Here is an 18,480-nt window from a genome sequence, read left to right as displayed (position 1 = left end):
CTGTGTTTACCCTGGCCCGGGTTCAGCAGCTGAACCGCAGCTCCAGTCAGCATGGAGAGGTGCTGGAGAGGCGAGCGGAGCTTCGGACCTGTAGGAGCGGACTGCCCTGTGCAGGCGTGTGGGAGCCACTACACATGACCTGGAGATCTGCAGAGAGGGATAAACATCCTATTCATCCCTGAATGCGTGGGATCTGGGAGGAAAAGCCCAGAGCGAGAGTCCACACTGACTGCTCTTCCTCTCATACTGGACACTTAGGAGGGTAAATATTATGGGATGTGGTCGTCCATGGGAGGGCTCACTTTGTATATACTTCTGCGATACAATGTCCCGATAGAGACGCTCGATCCCGGCAGCATTAAGCAAGAGACAGAAACAAAGATGGGCATTTGTAACTTTTTCAACGACAGCGAAGGAGAGCTGTGGATTTCTGCGGCAATGGCGTCGACTCTGCGTTTGAACCCTTGAAAGAAAACCAGGAAGTGCTGAGCGGGGCGAGAGAGGAAGGAAATACTGAAGCCGACACCAAGCTGAAAGCTCAGGGGAGCCCCTCTACCCTGTTGACCTGTGTGGTCAGCAGTCAAAAGTGAGGATGCATTCGCGCAGTTTTGAAACACGGCCCGGAGAGATCTACCCCTTACATAAACAGGCTGCGGGCCCCGTTGCAACACTGTGAAATGCATCCTCCCTCGTCTTGTTTCATTGCCCCCCTCACTAGCGTCGTACCTGCGTAGAGAATGGGCCGCGGCGCCCCCTGCTGTGCCGTCAGAGTAGGGGCTCTGGGCCTGGCTGGGGGCGGAGCTCGGGGCGGAGCTCTTGTGAGAGCCCCGCCTCCTGGCGTTGGCAGGCGGGGTCTCTGAGGGGGGAGAGCAGGGGTCGTCCACCAGAGTGGCGTCACTGCGGTCAGAAACTCCTGGAGGGACAGGAGGCATGTTGGATCAAAACACACACACACATACACACACACATATACACACACACTCTCATACACACATCCTCATACACACACCCTCATACACGCACACACACTCACCTCTCTTGCCTGCGGAGCCCCGGGAGTGGGGCGAGGAGATGGGGGCGGAGCCTCTGGAGAGGGGGGAGGAGTTAGGGGTGGAGCCAGCAGAGCGCTGGGTCAGGTGGTCGTATGGAGACCTGCGGCTCATCAGCTCCTCGTAGTGGCTGCTGGCCCTGTGGAGGAGCACGGGTCGTCAGAGAGAACAGATCACACAGCCCGCTGGAGCGCGGGGGACACCTGGTGGTCGACATGTGTAACAGCATGCTGCCCTTCTACTGTGCCCAGGGCACTGAACTAGCAGCATCTGAACTAGCAGCATCTGAACTAGCAGCATCTGAACTAGCAGCATCTGAACTAGCAGCATCTGAACTAGCAGCATCTGAACTAGCAGCATCTGAACTAGCAGCATCTGAACTAGCAGCATCTGAACTAGCAGCATCTGAACTAGCAGCATCTGAACTAGCAGCATCTGAACTAGCAGCATCTGAACTAGCAGCATCTGAACTAGCAGCATCTGAACTAGCAGCATCTGAACTAGCAGCATCTGAACTAGCAGATAAGTAGATTTTCTACACTCACCAGTCCTAAAACTATTGTAATGTATCGAGTGGCTTTCGAACTAGCCATTTGGTCGGTGGACAAAAAAGAAAATGTTGCCCCCTGACTGTACCTTAGTTGACCGTGTGTGATAAGTGTGTGTGTGTGTGTGAGGGTGTGTGTGTGATAAGTGTGTGTGTCCTTCTCCTCACCCGCGACCAGACGATCCTCTCTTCGACTGGCTACTGGCTCCGCTGCTGCGCGACAACACAAAGTCGTCCTCATAGGCCGGCCCATCCCCGGAGCCACCAGCCGATTGGCTGCCGTGCAGCGCAGGGGACGTCCTCTCGGGTCTGTCCTCAACCGCTATTGGACGACAATCCCAGAAAAAGCCATGAGAACCAGTAACAAACACTTACATGGTTGAATCTTTAAAACAGTGGCATTATGTTTCAGGATAGCCTATCAGCCTCTTTTCTCCACGGAGACGTGAGGTGTAAGCCTGGGGTCGAGCATCTAGGGTGTCAGGTGGCTGAGCGGTTAGGGAATCGTGCTGGTAATCAGAAGGTTGCCGGTTCGATTCTTGGCCGTGCAAAAAAAAACGTTGTGTCCTTGGGCAAGGCACTTCACCCAACTTGCCTCGGGGGGGAATGTCCTGTACTAACTAAGTCGCTTTGGATAAGAGCGTCTCATAAATGACTTAAATGTAAATCTGACCTTTGCCCTGTCCGAGCAGGTGGTTCTTGGTGAAGATGTTTATGACGCTGTGAGGGCTTCCCTTGGCCAGCTCCTCCCACGGCGCCCGGCTGTCGCGTGGGGGCGGGGCCAGGGGCGGGCTGAGGGTGGGGCAACCCTCCGCCTCCCTCTGGAAGCGGAGGAGGGGCTGGAGGCCGTCTCTCTGTCCAGAGCAGAAGTCCAGGGCGCCCAGGCGCTCAGCCGGCCGGGGGACCGCCCCTCCTGCGTTGCGATTGGCCGGGGGGCTGGCGTCTCCTTCTGATAGGCTGCCTTCGCTCAGGAGAGGTCCTTCACTGATGGAGCCCCCGCTGGAGTCATGGAGACCTGGCCCCCCCTCCTCCTCTCCGTCCTCCATCCTGCCGTTTCCTCTCCTCTGTACCGATCCCTCAGTCTTCGTCATGGCTACGCCGTTCATTAAGCTCCCCCCCTCTTGTCGCTGGGGGGTGTGGCCTGATGTAGAGGCGTGGTTAGCGACAGGGAGCCCCACCTTCTCTCGGTAACCGTGGAGATCTCCCAGGCCTGTCAGGTCGCTGTTGTACGCGCTCTGGCCGGCGCTGAGAAGCTTCCGAATCCTGAGCGCCAGGTGGTCGGCCTCCAAGGCCACGGAGCCTCCGTTTCCCTCTCTGATGGGCGGGCTCATCGCTCTGGCCCAGCGGCCATCCTCGTCAGCGTCCTGGGGCAGGGGAGCCAAGATGGCGCCCGTGCCCGCGGCGGTGGCTGAGCCGTAGCTGGTCCCTGCCCCGGCCAGTTTCCGGGCCTCGCTCTCTATGCGGGTGGACAGGGAGGCAGCTGTGGCCTTCAGGGCCTCGATGCGCGACGTCTTGGCGCTGCTGGCGGTCATGGCTGCTGGGGGGGCGTTCCTGCCCCGGGCCCCCGCAGGCTCTAGGCCCAGCAGCTGAGACAGGAAGTGGTCAGCAGGGGGCGCCGATGAGCTGCTTGCTCCTCTGACGGCAGGGCTCAGACGGTCTGGCTGCAGCCAGGAGGAAACCCCCACACCAAGATCATTCCTGAAGTGTGTGAGTGTGTGTGTGGGGGGGGGGGACAGGGAAGGGGGGGAGAGAGGGAAAAGACAAAGACAGAGAAGAAGAGAAAAAGGAGAGAAATACAATTAAATACAGGAAAGAAAATTAGGAGGGGACAGTTGCAGCCAGTTACGAGCCACATGTCATGTCATGAGCCACACTACGGGCTCATGACATGACATGACAGAGAACACTACAGGCTCATGACATGACAGAGATCACTACAGGCTCATGACATGACAGAAATCACTACGGGCTCATGACATGACATGACAGAGATCACTACAGGCTCATGACATGACAGAGATCACTACAGGCTCATGATATGACAGAGATCACTACAGGCTCATGATATGACAGAGATCACTACAGGCTCATGACATGACAGAGATCACTACAGGCTCATGACATGACAGAGATCACTACAGGCTCATGACATGACAGAGATCACTACAGGCTCATGACATGACAGAGAACACTACAGGCTCATGACATGACAGAGAACACTACGGGCTCATGACATGACAGAGAACACTACAGGCTCATGACATGACAGAGATCACTACAGGCTCATGACATGACAGAAATCACTACGGGCTCATGACATGACAGAAATCACTACGGGCTCATGACATGACAGAGAACACTACAGGCTCATGACATGACAGAGAACACTACAGGCTCATGACATGACAGAGAACACTACAGGCTCATGACATGGAGCACAATTACTTCAGTGTACCGAGAGGGATTATTAAACTGCTCATGAGATTCAATATGAAAGCTTTTTCAGTATCTGAACAAGCAGAACGTTCACTCTGAAGCTTGTGCAAAACAACATTTAGCCCGAGGGCAAAGCTCTCAGTTTCATCTGACAAGTGTTTTCACAGTTTCCTAGCATAGCGCTCTCATGATTTATATATTATAGAAATGAAAACTGATTACATTACCAAGCTGTTTACCTCCCAGTAAGAGACACATTTAGCTCAGCTGTCATATGAGGTTTTATCTGTTACATCTGAAATAGATGTGGAAGTTCCCTATTTCCAGTTAGACGTGGTGCGCTAATGGTACTAGCACCTAGGTGCTAACCTGCCAAGAACGCTAATAAAGCTAGCACGCGAACCCAACACATCGACTTTGCTGTTAGGTGTCCATGGAGATGGATAGTTTGGAACACAAACATTCTGTTGCTCAGTCATTAAAACCATAAAAAAGAATCTGGCTTTGAGATGTTTATCCTCAAATTTTACCACTTCTTCACAAGAGTGTGTGTGTGTGTGTGTGTGTGTGTGTGTGTGGGTGTGTGTGTATGTGTGTGTGTGTGTGTGTGTGTGTATGTGTGTGTATGTGTGTGTGTGTGTGTGTGTGTGTGTGTGTGTGTGTGTGTGTATGTGTGTGTGTGTATGTGTGTGTGTGTGTGTGTGTGTGTGTTACCTGGACAGAGGGGGAGGGGCTGGGTCAGACAGAGACATGTCACTGCTGGAGGAGACACTGAGAGGACGCTCCTGCCTCTTGTTCTCCTTGTCCGACTCTCCAGAGGGCTGGTACCCTGGCCTCTGCTGTCACACACACACACACACACACACACACACACACACACACACACACACACAGTTAGCTTCCTCACACACCAGGAACCAGAAACAGTGGTAGCAGGCTGGCTATTTCAATAGAAAAAGTAGAAACAAACTCGATGTGTGTGTGTACCTGTGTGTGTCTATACGTGTGTGTCTATGCATGAGAGAGAGTGTGTATCTATTAGTGTGTGTGTATCTATGTGTATCTATGTATGCGTTTGTGTGTGTGAGTGTGTGTATCTATGCATGTGTTTGTGTGTGTGAGTGTGTGTATCTATGTGTATCTATGTATGTTTTTGTGTGTGTGTGTGTGTGTGTGCGTATCTATGCATGCGTGTGTGTGTGTCCCGGCCCACCTGCAGAGCAGCAGGGGCCCCAGACAGAGAGGCATGCGGCCCCTCTCCCAGCTCCACCTGCTCCACCTGCTCCAGCAGCAGCTTGGTGTAAGTCTCCTGGAGACGCTTCTGAACCGGAGCATCCGGCGCCACCGCCGCGGGGGCGTGGCCTGGGCCGGGCCCGCCCCTGGCCACGCCCTCCCGCTGCTTCCTGTACAGCTCCTGCAGCCGCTGGCTCCTCCTCTCCGCCTCCTCCCTCTGGCTCCGCCTCTCGTCCGCTTGCCTCCGCCTCCTCTCCTCCTGTTGCCGGGCGATGTACTGCCGGACTTGGTCAGCGTCGTAGTGGCGTTTCTTCACGGCCGGTTCGGCGGCGGCGGGTTCCTGCCGGTGCCTGGCGGGGCTGGCACTGCGAGAGCCGCGGGCTGCCACACCGTTCCAGACGGAGGTTCTGGACGTCGCACGCGACCCCGACCCGCCTCTCCTCCTCGTGGCACTGACCTCCTCCGGCCCATAATACTCTGCCGCCTTGCTTTCCAGCTGCAGGTCGTCGAGGATACCGCGGATGTCTGCCGAGAGGAGGTCGCTGGAAGGGGGCGGGGCTTGGTCCCCGGGGGCGGCGGTAGACTGCGGAGGGGGCGTGGCTGAAGGCGGGGGCCGGGCCTGGTTGTGGCTCCGCCCCCGGCTGTGACCACGAGCTCTCTCTGAGCTACCGGGCCGCGAGCGACGGCTCGACTCTGGACGGGGGTCTGAAGCTAGAGTAGAACACAGAAGAAACATTTACAATTAAATAACATTCTAAGCATGATGTTACTGATTTGCTTCCATAGCTATCCACAGACGGTCCCTTGTAGTGTGTGAGAGAGAGAGAGAGAGAGAGAGAGAGAGAGAGAGAGAGAGAGAGAGAACGCGCCCATGTAGCCAGGGCTGTGTGTGTGTGTGTGTGTGTGTGTGTGGAAGTGCTGCAGTGGGTCTACATTGCCAAACCAGCCTGAGGATTGTGCAGTCAGTCAGAAACAGCCTGTCAATCTCAATTCCTTCCAGTCACTGGGATGCAAGCATCAGAGAGAGGTAATGTAGAGAGATACTGTCAGTGAGTGTGTCTGTGTGTGAGAGAGACTGTCTGGGTTTAAACACCACAGGGACTAGACACTCTTTACTTATTTATATTCCACAGCTAGCTGGGCTGTGAGGTTGGCAGACTGTTACACATCCTTCTGTTGTACAATGTTTTCTCACTTACTGGCTTATTCTACAACTGCCCCTACTCAGACTGTGTTGATGGATTTATCAAACAGGCAAAAGGTGGGAATGTAGCAATGGAGGGAAGAGGTGAGGCAGGGAGGTGGAGGAGAGAGGGTGAGGCAGGGAGGTGGAGGAGAGAGAGGGTGAGGCAGGGAGGTGGAGGAGAGAGGGTGAGGCAGGGAGGTGGAGGAGAGAGAGGGTGAGGCAGGGAGGTGGAGAGAGGGTGAGGCAGGGAGGTGTAGGAGAGAGGGTGAGGCAGGGAGGTGTAGGAGAGAGGGTGAGGCAGGGAGGTGGAGGAGAGAGGGTGAGGCAGGGAGGTGGAGGAGAGAGGGTGAGGCAGGGAGGTGGAGGAGAGAGGGTGAGGCAGGGAGGTGGAGGAGAGAGGGTGAGGCAGGGAGGTGGAGGAGAGAGGGTGAGGCAGGGAGGTGTAGGAGAGAGGGTGAGGCAGGGAGGTGTAGGAGAGAGGGTGAGGCAGGGAGGTGGAAGGGTAACAGAGGTCTCCAGACAGCACCTGTCCTGATCTGTGTGTTGGAGGGCTGGAGAGAGGAGGGCTGGAGAGAGGAGGGAGGACCGAGTACCATCTTCACCATCTTCTGGCCCTCACGCCACGAAGTGGTGCTGATCACTGGAGAGAGAGAGACACACACACACACACTTTAGACAAAGTGCCCAATAAAACGCAGGTAATGATGACCTGAGGAGGGTCCGTGGGTCCCTTCTAGAGAAGCGGGCTGCATACTCTAATGAATCCACTATGAATCTCGTGGGAAATCAAATCTTTGAGATTTTCATTCGTAATTCAATAAAATGTATTTATTGTCACCTGGTAAATTAGGTTAGGGTTGCTAGGGGTGTCGGTGTGGACTGGAATCTGAAACAAGTCTATAAGTGCTATCCATTTCAGCTTTCACAAATCATAATTATGCAAATAGAGACTCTACATCATTTACTGTAAGTATGCTTTCGATCTCCCTGCCCAGCCCACTTATCTGCACCACCAGATGTCATCACCCCAGAGCAGAGCACCGCACTAACCCTGGATCTTAGCTCCCATGCAGCTCTGTGCATCTCACATGTTTCACTGAGGTTTGCTAGGGGAAACTGAACCACCTTTTCTGTGAAACACGAGTCGACTGCTGTTACAGAGCTGATCCAGAGCAGGAGAGAGACTGTGCAGGAGAGAGACCGTGCAGGAGAGAGACCGTGCAGGAGAGAGACCGTGCAGGAGAGAGACCATGCAGGAGAGAGACCATGCAGGAGAGACCATGCAGGAGAGAGACCATGCAGGAGAGAGACCATGCAGGAGAGACCATGCAGGAGAGACCACAAAGCTGCAGACTCCACTAACCTGCCCTGTTAGTTGTGTGCGTGTGTGTGCGTGTGTGTGTGCGTGTGTGTGCGTGTGTGTGCGCGTGTGCGCGTGTGTGTGCGTGTGTGTGTGTGTGTGTGTGTGTGTGTGTGAGATGGTGGTGAAGGAGCCAGCCAGGCTGAACTTGATCATAGATTTCTGAAAGGCTATTTATAGACAAGCAGCTACCAGCAGAGGCCAGGGTTAGTGGAGGGTAGGAAAGAGAAAGAGGGAGAGAGAGACACAGAGAGTGACAGGGAGAGAGAGAGGGAGAGAGACAGAGAGAGGGAGAGAGAGACAGAGAGAGGGAGAGAGGGAGAGAGAGGGAGAGAGACAGAGAGAGGGAGAGAGACAGAGAGAGGGAGAGAGACAGAGAGAGAGACAGAGAGAGGGAGAGAGACAAAGAGAGACAGAGAGAGAGGGAGACAGAGAGAGAGAGACAGAGAGAGGGAGAGAGACAAAGAGAGGGAGAGAGACAAAGAGAGGGAGAGACAGAGAGGGAGAGAGAGAGAAAGACAGAGAAAGACAGAGAGGGAGAGAGACAAAGAGAGAGAAAAGTAGAGACAGAAACAGGCTAAAGAGAGATCTGGAGGTAAGAGTAGGCGGGGGGGGGGTTTGGCATGGCATGATAGAGATCTGCCCCCTCCTGGAGGAGGAGGGGGGAGGAAGAGGGGGGAGGAAGAGGGGGGAGGAAGAGGGGGGAGGCTGGGTAGGAACATGACTGTGTCAGAGCTGTGTCAGCATGTGTGGGACATTCTGGACATTTCTCCAGGGATAAGTATGAGTTTACCCTGCCTGACAGGACTTGCTGACACACACACACAGGCAGACAGGCAGACAGGCAGACAGGCAGACAGACAGACAGACAGACAGGCAGACAGGCAGACAGACAGGCAGACAGACAGACAGGCAGACAGACAGACACACACACACACAGGCAGACAGGCAGACAGACAGACAGACAGACAGGCAGACAGACAGGCAGACAGACAGACAGACAGACAGACAGACAGACAGGCAGGCAGGCAGGCAGGCAGGCAGGCAGGCAGACGCCCACCTTGCTTGGCTTCCTGGTCAGGAGCCGAGGCAGACTTGTGGACCTTCCTGACGGGCTTGGAGGACTTCCTGTCCCTGGATCTCTCCTTCCGCTGAGTCTGACGCTGGGGCTGAGTGCTCTCTGAAACACACACACAACACACACACCACACACAACACCATACATGAGAGGCAGATGGGGGGGGTGGGGAGGAGATGATTTATTGCGAGTGGTGCTTTGAAGCAGAGAACTTCCCCGCCTGGCCACGAGCCCAGGAAACAACACGCTCAAACAATACGTCTTCTCTTTCTCATGTCTTCTCGTGAAAAAGTTCTAATGAAAAAGGCCTCCTGGAGACCAGCCCCACCAGCATGCTGCGGGCGCTGGAGACCAGCCCCACCAGCATGCTGCGGGCGCTGGAGACCAGCCCCACCAGCATGCTGCGGGCGCTGGAGACCAGCCCCACCAGCATGCTGCGGGCGCTGGAGACCAGCCCCACCAGCATGCTGCGGGCGCTGGAGACCAGCCCCACCAGCATGCTGCGGGCGCTGGAGACCAGCCCCACCAGCATGCTGCGGGCGCTGGAGACCAGCCCCACCAGCATGCTGCGGGCGCTGGAGACCAGCCCCACCAGCATGCTGCGGGCGCTGGAGACCAGCCCCACCAGCATGCTGCGGGCGCTGGAGACCAGCCCCACCAGCATGCTGCGGGCGCTGGAGACCAGCCCCACCAGCATGCTGCGGGCGCTGGAGACCAGCCCCACCAGCATGCTGCGGGCGCTGGTGGCCGGGTGCCTGGAAAAGCCGTCTGCCTGGCTGCAGAGAAGCAGAAACCTCACACGACACCGGAGAAGCTCGCTTTTTTCTTGACACATGAATAGACGATTAACATCTCTATCGTTATGCGCTCGTTCTCTTCTTGGAAGGAGGAACTTGCTTGGGTTTTGCACCGGTTCTCTCCCCAACAGAGGTTCCACAGAGGATCCCTATTGTAACACAGGGCTGGATCCAGCCCTGGTCCCAGCGGTCCTCTCCAGACCCACCGGAGCGAGCCCAACTCCCTCTCCCTGCCTGCCTGCCATGCCAGAGCCCTGTTTCCCCCACAGGGACCTCACATCCAGTCCTGTTCTCTCGGCAGAGGAGGGCAGGACACTGTCATTACTGCTGCTCTTCCCCCGTGCTGTACATCCTCTGGGAGACTGCTGGAAGCCACTGACTGAGAGGACCTCTAACTCTACAGACTCACTGCTGCAACCCTGTCATTACACACCGGTTACCTACAAGGGATGTGTGTGTGTGTGTGTGCCTGTTTGTCTTGGTGTCTGTGCCCTTGTAAGAGAGCCTGTGTGTGTGTGTGTGTGTGCTACCTGTGAGCTGTCGAGTCAGGTCTCTGTAGATCTCTCTGCTGAGGTTGTGGAAGTCATCCTCCCCCCACACTTTGCCGTCAGGCGTCCTGATCTTGGTCTCACTGCTGTTGAAACCTGAACAGGAACCCACAGCAGCTGTTACTGAACAGAGAACCAGCACATGGAGCTCTGCCCATAATCACAATGTCATTAGTGTAAGAAACAGTATTACAGTTAAAGATCCTGGTTTACACTGCACACACGAGTGATGGTTATGGGTTTGTTACTGTTGGTGCCAACTGACTTCACATCAGTGTATGTTTCACCAGAACACCCATCCTCAAACTCAAAATGGCCGAGTTTGACAGAGTAACAGAGACACAGAGAGAGAGAGACACAGAGAGAGAGAGAGAGAGAGAGACAGAGAGAGAGACAGAGACACAGAGAGAGAGAGAGACAGAGAGAGAGAGAGACAGACAGACAGACAGAGAGACAGTGAGAGAGACAGAGAGAGAGAGAGAGAGAGAGAGAGAGAGAGAGAGAGAGACAGAGAGAGAGAGAGAGAGAGAGACGAGACACTACCTCTGTATATGGGTGCTGGGGGAGCAGCCGCCACCTTGCGGACGGTAGCCGTGGCGGTGCTGGAGGAGGTCCCGGTGGTTCCTGCCAGGCCCACGGGCCTCTCCAGGTACCCCAGCAGCCTCTCCCTCTCCGCAGCCTCCTCCAGGTTCTCCCTCTGCCTGCGGATACGCTCCTTCAGCTTCTCCAGCTTGTCGTCAGGCTGGCGCCGCCGTAGGTTCTCCAGCCGCTGGGAGGCCGAGCCGGGGCTGGTGGAGTCCGAGGTCTCAGCCTGGGCCACTGGTCCCGGGCCCGAGGATGTGCCTGGACTCCCCAGGTTGTGGTTCTGAGCTGTGGGCCTCCCCTCCTCCGCGCCCCCCCGGGCGGTGTGTGCGGGCGTGCGCAGGGCGTCCAGGGCGGGCCGGTCGTTGAGGTAGCGGACCACCGTGCTATCCAGGGCTGAGGAGCGGGTGCTGTCCAGATCGTGGTCGGTCTGGCGGTCGCGGGTATCGCTCTGGTAGACCAGCTGGCTGAGGGGGTCTGGGGGGGGCCGCGGGGGGGCGGAGGACACCCCCCCCTGCAGGCTGTGAGCCTCCGACAGAGAGGGGGCTTGGGAAGGGGGGGTGGCCTCTCTGGTCGTTCAAACACAAACAGAACAAAGAAGATGCACTCAAAACATGAACTCTCAGGTGTCAGGTGGCTGAGCGGTGAGGGAATCGGGCTAGTAATCTGAAGGTTGCTAGTTCGATTCCCGGTCATGCCAACTGATGTTGTGTCCTTGGGCAAGGTACTTCACCCTACTTGCCTCGGGGGGAATGTCCCTGTACTTACTGTAAGTCGCTCTGGATAAGAGCGTCTGCTAAATGACTAAATGTAAATGAACTCAATCTTTCAGGGTCTATTCTTAGCCATACTAATCTTCTGCTGGATCTAATCAGCCCCTAAGGTTAAAGACTCAGATGAACATGACTGGATCCCGTCAGGAGCGGGACCAGTTTCGCTCACGGTCTGCAGGAACCGTAGCAGAAAACAAACCAATAATCTATTGTTAAGCCGAGCCAGGCATGTAAGCTATGTAAGTGGCAGGGTGTCAGGAACATAGGTCATGTGACAAAAATAAAGAGGAAATGTGCACAAGGCATTTCTGTATTCCAAAGAAACGTGTGTGTGTGTGTGTGTGTGTGCGTGTACATGTGTGTGTGACCACGTGGGTGTGTGTGTACCTGTACGACGCCAGCGGCTCCTTGAAGTCCACACAGGTGTTCCTGCAGACGTTGCTGTCCTGTGTTGTGTTCCTCAGCGGGGAGCGGGAGCTCTTGTCAGGGCTGCCCTGACTCCGCCTCCTCCACCTGGAGGCCCCGCCCACCTGGGTGAGGTCATCGGCTCGTCTCCCGTCTGACTCAGGAGAGAGGAGTTTCAGGCTTAGGTGTCTCTCCACTCCCTCCTTATCCTGTCTGCTCTCCTGTTTGGTGAGTGTGTGTGTGTGTGTACACATGTGTGTGTGTGTCTGTGTTTACTGTTCCACACCTCTGCAGCTGACTTTCCGAGTGGCACCCCTGGCGCTTCTCTTGGTATCCATGACGACGTCCAGATGAACCCCTGACCCCGGTGCGGCCTCCAGGCGGTTCTCGATGTGCCGCAACTGAGACACGAGGAAGAGAGAGGGGGGGGGGGGGGGGGGGGGGCGGAGTCAGCAGGCATGTCACACTCACGTCCAGGCTGGGCAAAACACACTTACAGACTGCTCAGCAGACCACTTCCTTGGACAGTAGTTCAGAAAAAGGAGAGATGTTGAACCCAGAACGAAACGAGACACAACAGCGGATAGTAGAACGCTTTTTTTATCCCAGAAATCACATGGGAATCTGTTGAGCATTCGGCTCATAATCTACGCTGTTTTCACAGATCAGACACTAACCTGCCTGTAAATTAAATGCATTTTGGGAAGTAGTTATCTAGTCAAATAGTTATGCACACAAGCATTGTGTGTGATCGGAATAAAGTATGTGTGTGTCTGTGTGAGAGAGAGCGAGAGACAGAGAGAGAGCGAGACAGTGATATCGAAAGAGAGAGAGAGAAAGAGAGCTTCACTTACTGCAGCTTTGGTCTGGTTCAGGCCTCTCCATGCAGTGGACATTTCTGTGAGGAGAGAGAGAGAAGGATTTTAGAGATCCACCACGTTCCAGAACCAACTGACACTACTTCTTCAAAGTTCAAGAAAAAATGTAAGTTGTCAGTCCGTTGATGTATTGTCAATTGAGTACCACTACCTTGTGTATGAAATAAATACAATCAATTAGGATGTTTAAAAAAAAAAAAAAATTACAAGACTTCTGAATAAGAGATCTGCAGTAAACTGGGTCTGACCTCTGCTGTTGTCATGCTGCTGTTGAACCGGGGCATTACTCCCCCTACTGCTCCTCATCACTCCTTCTCACCTGCTGTCCACACAAAAAGGCCAACATTACACAAGCACAACAGAGAGAACAGTCATTCAACTACAGGCGAGCCCAGTTATACTAAAACCGAAGGCTACAAACTTGATAAGGCAGAGTATAGGGGCTGCGGGAAGGGTTAGGGGAACACCTTGGCAGCTGGCCTGCCGGTTTCACTTGCGCTTAAAACTGGCTCTACCGCTCGCGTCTTTCCATATGACGAAACAGGAATGACAGCCAAAAAGAACACAGGCTGTGTCCGCTTATGGAAACAATAGTCTAGAAATGTAAACATGTCATGCTACTCTTTCGCGTACAGTGAACAATTCGTTTTCACATATTTCCTACTATATTCTACTCCTTAGCCTAACATACAAGAACGAGCAAGCGAAGCCTGTTTGCTAGTAAGCATCTCATGTTTTATACCTATACAAGCATACCGCACAGTTTATTCCCTCATAGTCATATGACACATCCTTGGGGCGTTCACGTCAATCACACTTAGCGTTTGCAAGAAGTAATCTCCAGCTAACATCTCCAAACTGGTCATCTCCAAACCAAGTTGACAGCTAGTTAAGAAGCCTAGGTAGATTGCCTAGCTACTGACATCAGAAAGATCACTATTTCTAAGAACTTCTATGCAGAAGAAACTTAACGTTTAAACACTTTTCAGTAAATAATCAGTTACAGTACGCTAACAAACCATTAAACAAACTCATTTCAAATAGACCAAACTTTGTCTTGATATCTACCGTAGCTACTGTACTGGACTAAGAGACGTTCTTCACATTCAGTAGAGTCGGGCCCGCTGCCTCTGTTTCTAACACTAGATAGCCAATGTAGTTGACAGTTACCGCAGCTAGCGTAACTTTGCTAATCTAGCTAGCTAGCAAATACAAATAGCAATCTAGCTAATAGTATGACTTTGTACTACTTCATAACTGGACAACTTATGTCTGTTTTTCCTGGTTGATATCAGAATTGTTAACCTACATAAACAAAAGTATTCTGTCCTGCAAACCAATTACAAACAAACAGGCTTGCTTGATAAACCGGTGTCCTTCCAGAAAGTATTCGGATCCCGGAAAAGGCCTAGCTATAGCTACAGTACAGTAGTACTTCGGCTAGTAAACGGTTTCGCTAGCCAGCTAAGTTAGCCAGCTAGCTAACTTACCGGGACGAGTGTTCTCCTTATTGTATGCGATATTTAAACCAACCCCGCATTATTAAGGCAGTATACCAGTAGACTAAGGATCTGATTTCAGCAAGTTTCCATTGTCATAATAATTTCATAATGAAGAGAATAATCCAACTTTTCCACACTATCTCTTCGGCCAACGCACAACGCTAGCCCCGGTACACTGCTGTCAGTGTCAGAATATTTGCGAGCTAACTTTAACCTGCTAGCTACTAGCTAGCAAGCCAAGTTACTTCCTATGGCTACTTCTGATACATTTTACGGTAGGTAGTTAGCTAGCAACAAATAAAACAAACCCGGTCGAGATATTTGCCGCGGTTTGTCTCCTGACGCTATACTGTATAGCAACAACGCCTCAACTCTAGCTATTTGATTTAGGATAGCTTCCCCGCCTTTCAGTTAGTAATTCCCGGGGTTGGTAGCTCTAAGTGTTGCTAGCCTGCCGTTCAGCTGACTGTCCACCATCACAAAAAAAGTGTCCCAGTATCGTTTTCCAGCCTGAGAATCTCATTGGTTGCCTAAGCTCAGGACGCCCCACGGTGTCCGATCAGTCTCCAAGGGGTAAGAAACAGATGATCGCGCATTATCATTACAGACGAGGAACCCAGGTGTGTATATTTGGTCTACAGTAACTCATCAATGAACGGTCAGAATAAATAGAGTCTATGAACCCATTACCAATTGTTAAACGCTCAGACAACAGCGGAATGCATACAAAAAGAGCAGTTTCACAAAACAGCCACAAGAGGGCAGCACGTTAAACTGTAGCACTACTTCAGTTTTGCACTTCACCGCATCAACCTTTACTAACAGGGATTGTCCATTAGGTTAGGTGGGGTTTAAAATGTGTGTCTTTTGATTGGGCAATTTGCATAGATTCATATACACACATTCTTTCCATCTCACATCATGTAGCCATCAGTTTGGGTAATACCTTAAGGCCGTCTATGGAGGCTGCAAAACAATTACCCACTCACTTAACATACATCTGAATTATTAGTATTTTCTTCTTTGATCTGATTTGTGAACATTATATTTATGACTGTTTCATTTAGCTTTTTGCCAGACGTGACACAGTCTCGCTAGACCGGCATGTTATTTATAATAATTTCATGATTCATCATTTCATTGTGCTCTTTAATGGCAACTATGGCAACAAATGAAGTACACGGCATAGTCTACTGAGAATACAACAGACATTAGAGAGAGAGAGAGAGAGAGAGAGAGAGAGAGAGAGAGAGAGAGAGAGAGAGAGAGAGAGAGAGAGGGAGAGATGCCCACAGTTACAGAAATTCTCAGTCTCCCCCAAGCCCTCGTGAAGAAGCAACCTGTGTGTATGACTGTGAAACTCAGAGACAGTTTACCCAACGTCGCGAGCTCTCCGTCGTCACCTCCCCCACCCTCTCACTAGCCGCAGGAAAACTGTTCGGTGAATTTATCATTTTTCGAGGACTAGCGGGCGAAAATGGAGAACAAAACACTACTTTCAGGTAAATATGCGTGTAATACTTTTCTGTTGAAAACGTGTTAAGTGATGCGGAAACGAAGCTAAGAATGTATCACTTACCACTATTTTATGTTATTTTATGTCACTTGTAAAATATGAACATAATAATGGTTTTCACTTCTGAGAAGTTGCCTCATCAGATTGTCTTACACGCTCTTATTAGCCTACATGTGTACGTGCGTAATGACAGCGCAAATTCGGTTTGGGGAATAGTCGTTTGACATTGGCATTTTGATTGCGTTCGGGTGGTGAAACTGTCGAAATTAGGTTGTCTCCGCACAGTATGCCTCTTAACGGTTAACGTAGGCATAGTTAGCGAGCTATCATTACGCACAAGTGGCGCGCTCCAGAATGACGGGGCCGCATTTCAATCGGCCCAAGCACGCTCTCATCCTCATTCTGTGAATTGTCCAATAAGCGTAAGGAACAATCAGTGCGCAAATGGGCATAGGCCAGGAAACGTTCACTTGAATTCCACCACAGATAGAAGATAACGTGTCTTTGCGTTTTCATACTTTGCATGTTCATGTTTAAAATAGTTCACGGCCACCTTTGACGAAACCTACTGTAGTTATGATTGACCTTTGTTTCACAAACACTGTTTGCAGAGATGGACTTAGACTCAGTGCTGCTCTCACTCAATCAGATGCTGTTCTTGCTTGAAACGTTTTTCTTTTTGTGTTATAGACCCAAATAGCACCATCTGTGTGTGTGTGTGTATTTAATTCACCGGTATTGCGTTCGTGTGGTAAATAAACTAAAACAAAGGTGGAGACACAGATGGGGGTTGGAACTATAAAAGAAAGTAACAAAGTGGAAGTCAAATCATTTGAACGAGGAGCTTGGAAACTGCATATTGAAATTCAGCCACGTTTCTGTCAAGGGGGTACACACACGGCAGGGGTACTGGCACGAGCTACATACCGACAATCACAGCGGCTTCTAAACGCTCGAGCCTGAGAGAAGGGATGAGTGTGCCACACAGAAGAGATTCCCATTAGAATATTTCATTTGCAGAAACACAAACCGTGTCCGCAAAGTTTCATTAGAGAGTGATTCAACTCTGTCTCCCTGTGGTGCAAACGAGCCATGTCTTAACGACCAAGGCCCAGACAGACGGAAGGTATAATGATAGAGGCTGAGGAAGAGAGATCTCCTGGCTGCAAAGGCAAAATGAAGAGAGAAGCCGCAGTGAGTTCACCATAGGCAGACAGCCACGCAGAAATCAATGACTTAATTAAAGACCGGCACATGTAGTACACAGCCTTTAATGCCACAGGGTTGGAGGAGTCTGTTTGGATGGTTATTGACAAAAAAGGTATTGGGGTTTATGGAGGGTATATCCAGCACCACTCCAAAGCTACACCATTAGACCAAGAGGGCATTGTTGTGGTTCTAGGACCTCAATAGGGGTTCCCAGTGTCAGGGGAATGTCCCACACTGATGTCCCAAACCACCTCAACTACACGTTGCATTTGCATATTGATGAAAAGCCTTACACCCCCACCTGCCACCTACGGTCTTCTTCGGGCAACCGTCTGGTGGTCCCGCCTCAAGAGCGCCCGCTGCCAACCCAAGCTCTTCTCCTGTCTGCCCACTAGTGGTGGAATCACCTCCCCACCTCCATCAGAACCCAAGCTCTTCTCCTGTCTGGCCCCGTAGTGGTGGAATCACCTCCCCACCTCCATCAGAACCCAAGCTCTTCTCCTGTCTGGCCCCCTAGTGGTGGAATCACCTCCCCACCTCCATCAGAACCCAAGCTCTTCTCCTGTCTGGCCCCCTAGTGGTGGAATCACCTCCCCACCTCCATCAGAACCCAAGCTCTTCTCCTGTCTGGCCCCGTAGTGGTGGAATCACCTCCCCACCTCCATCAGAACCCAAGCTCTTCTCCTGTCTGGCCCCCTAGTGGTGGAATCACCTCCCCACCTCCATCAGAGATACTGACTATCTCTCCACCTTCAAGAAAATGCTAAAGACACACTCGTTCAGGGAGTACAACGGTACTTAAGTTTATTTCCTCCAGGAACACAATGACACTTATTGAGGGACTTGCTTAGTTGTATCTGATTTAACTACTTGTACTCGCTGTGAATTATATTATTGTTACTTGCTTTCCTCCAGGTACACTCTAGCACTTTCGAGGATCATGTCGTTTAATTGTAATGTGTTTAACTACATGCTCTTCTGGTTCTACCCATTGGCAGTTATTTGCTTTTCACAATGTATGCTTCATGTTTTGGCTACCTAAAATGTTTTTGGGGCTATCTCGTTGTTTATGATCATTGACCTATGCACTTTTTGTAAAGCTCTCTCTTGTAAGTCGCTTTGGATAAAAGCATCTGCTAAATGAATAAATGTAAATGTAATAAAGAGGAGACATAAATCTATTTAATTACATTGACACGTCTGAGTTATAGAAAACTGTATGCAAACTCTGTCGGAATTAGAACTAATTTCCTACTGGAGAAATATAAAGCTTTAAAGTTAGAGCTGTGACTGAGATTAGTATTGTGGTTACGGTGTTTTTTACGATGATCCTTCTGTCCAGTTAGTGTCTGAAATTGGAGGATTATATTACTTGTCGTCT

General features: G+C 51.8%; 1 protein-coding gene across 1 annotated transcript in view; it reads right to left on the bottom strand.

The window, feature by feature from the left end:
• cep350 (centrosomal protein 350) overlaps positions 1 to 14,793 on the bottom strand; it is a 35,804-nt gene extending 21,011 nt beyond the window's left edge. Inside the window, exons 1-15 of the mRNA XM_067229429.1 lie at positions 14,363 to 14,793; positions 13,121 to 13,191; positions 12,849 to 12,892; positions 12,281 to 12,395; positions 11,977 to 12,148; positions 10,778 to 11,385; positions 10,217 to 10,330; positions 8,872 to 8,991; positions 6,978 to 7,091; positions 5,246 to 5,976; positions 4,747 to 4,871; positions 2,270 to 3,294; positions 1,765 to 1,918; positions 1,028 to 1,188; positions 727 to 910 (exon numbers count right to left, since the gene is read on the bottom strand). Of these exons, the coding sequence (XP_067085530.1) occupies positions 727 to 910; positions 1,028 to 1,188; positions 1,765 to 1,918; positions 2,270 to 3,294; positions 4,747 to 4,871; positions 5,246 to 5,976; positions 6,978 to 7,091; positions 8,872 to 8,991; positions 10,217 to 10,330; positions 10,778 to 11,385; positions 11,977 to 12,148; positions 12,281 to 12,395; positions 12,849 to 12,892; positions 13,121 to 13,178 (3,725 nt within the window). The 5' untranslated portion in view covers positions 13,179 to 13,191; positions 14,363 to 14,793. The remainder of the gene's footprint in view (positions 1 to 726; positions 911 to 1,027; positions 1,189 to 1,764; positions 1,919 to 2,269; positions 3,295 to 4,746; positions 4,872 to 5,245; positions 5,977 to 6,977; positions 7,092 to 8,871; positions 8,992 to 10,216; positions 10,331 to 10,777; positions 11,386 to 11,976; positions 12,149 to 12,280; positions 12,396 to 12,848; positions 12,893 to 13,120; positions 13,192 to 14,362) is intronic.
• Between the last annotated feature and the right edge of the window lie 3,687 nt (positions 14,794 to 18,480).

Source organism: Osmerus mordax, chromosome 26 (genome assembly GCF_038355195.1).
Source record: "Osmerus mordax isolate fOsmMor3 chromosome 26, fOsmMor3.pri, whole genome shotgun sequence".
In the NCBI taxonomy this organism is placed as follows: Eukaryota; Metazoa; Chordata; class Actinopteri; order Osmeriformes; family Osmeridae; genus Osmerus; species Osmerus mordax.
This window is presented reverse-complemented; position numbering and strand designations above follow the sequence as displayed.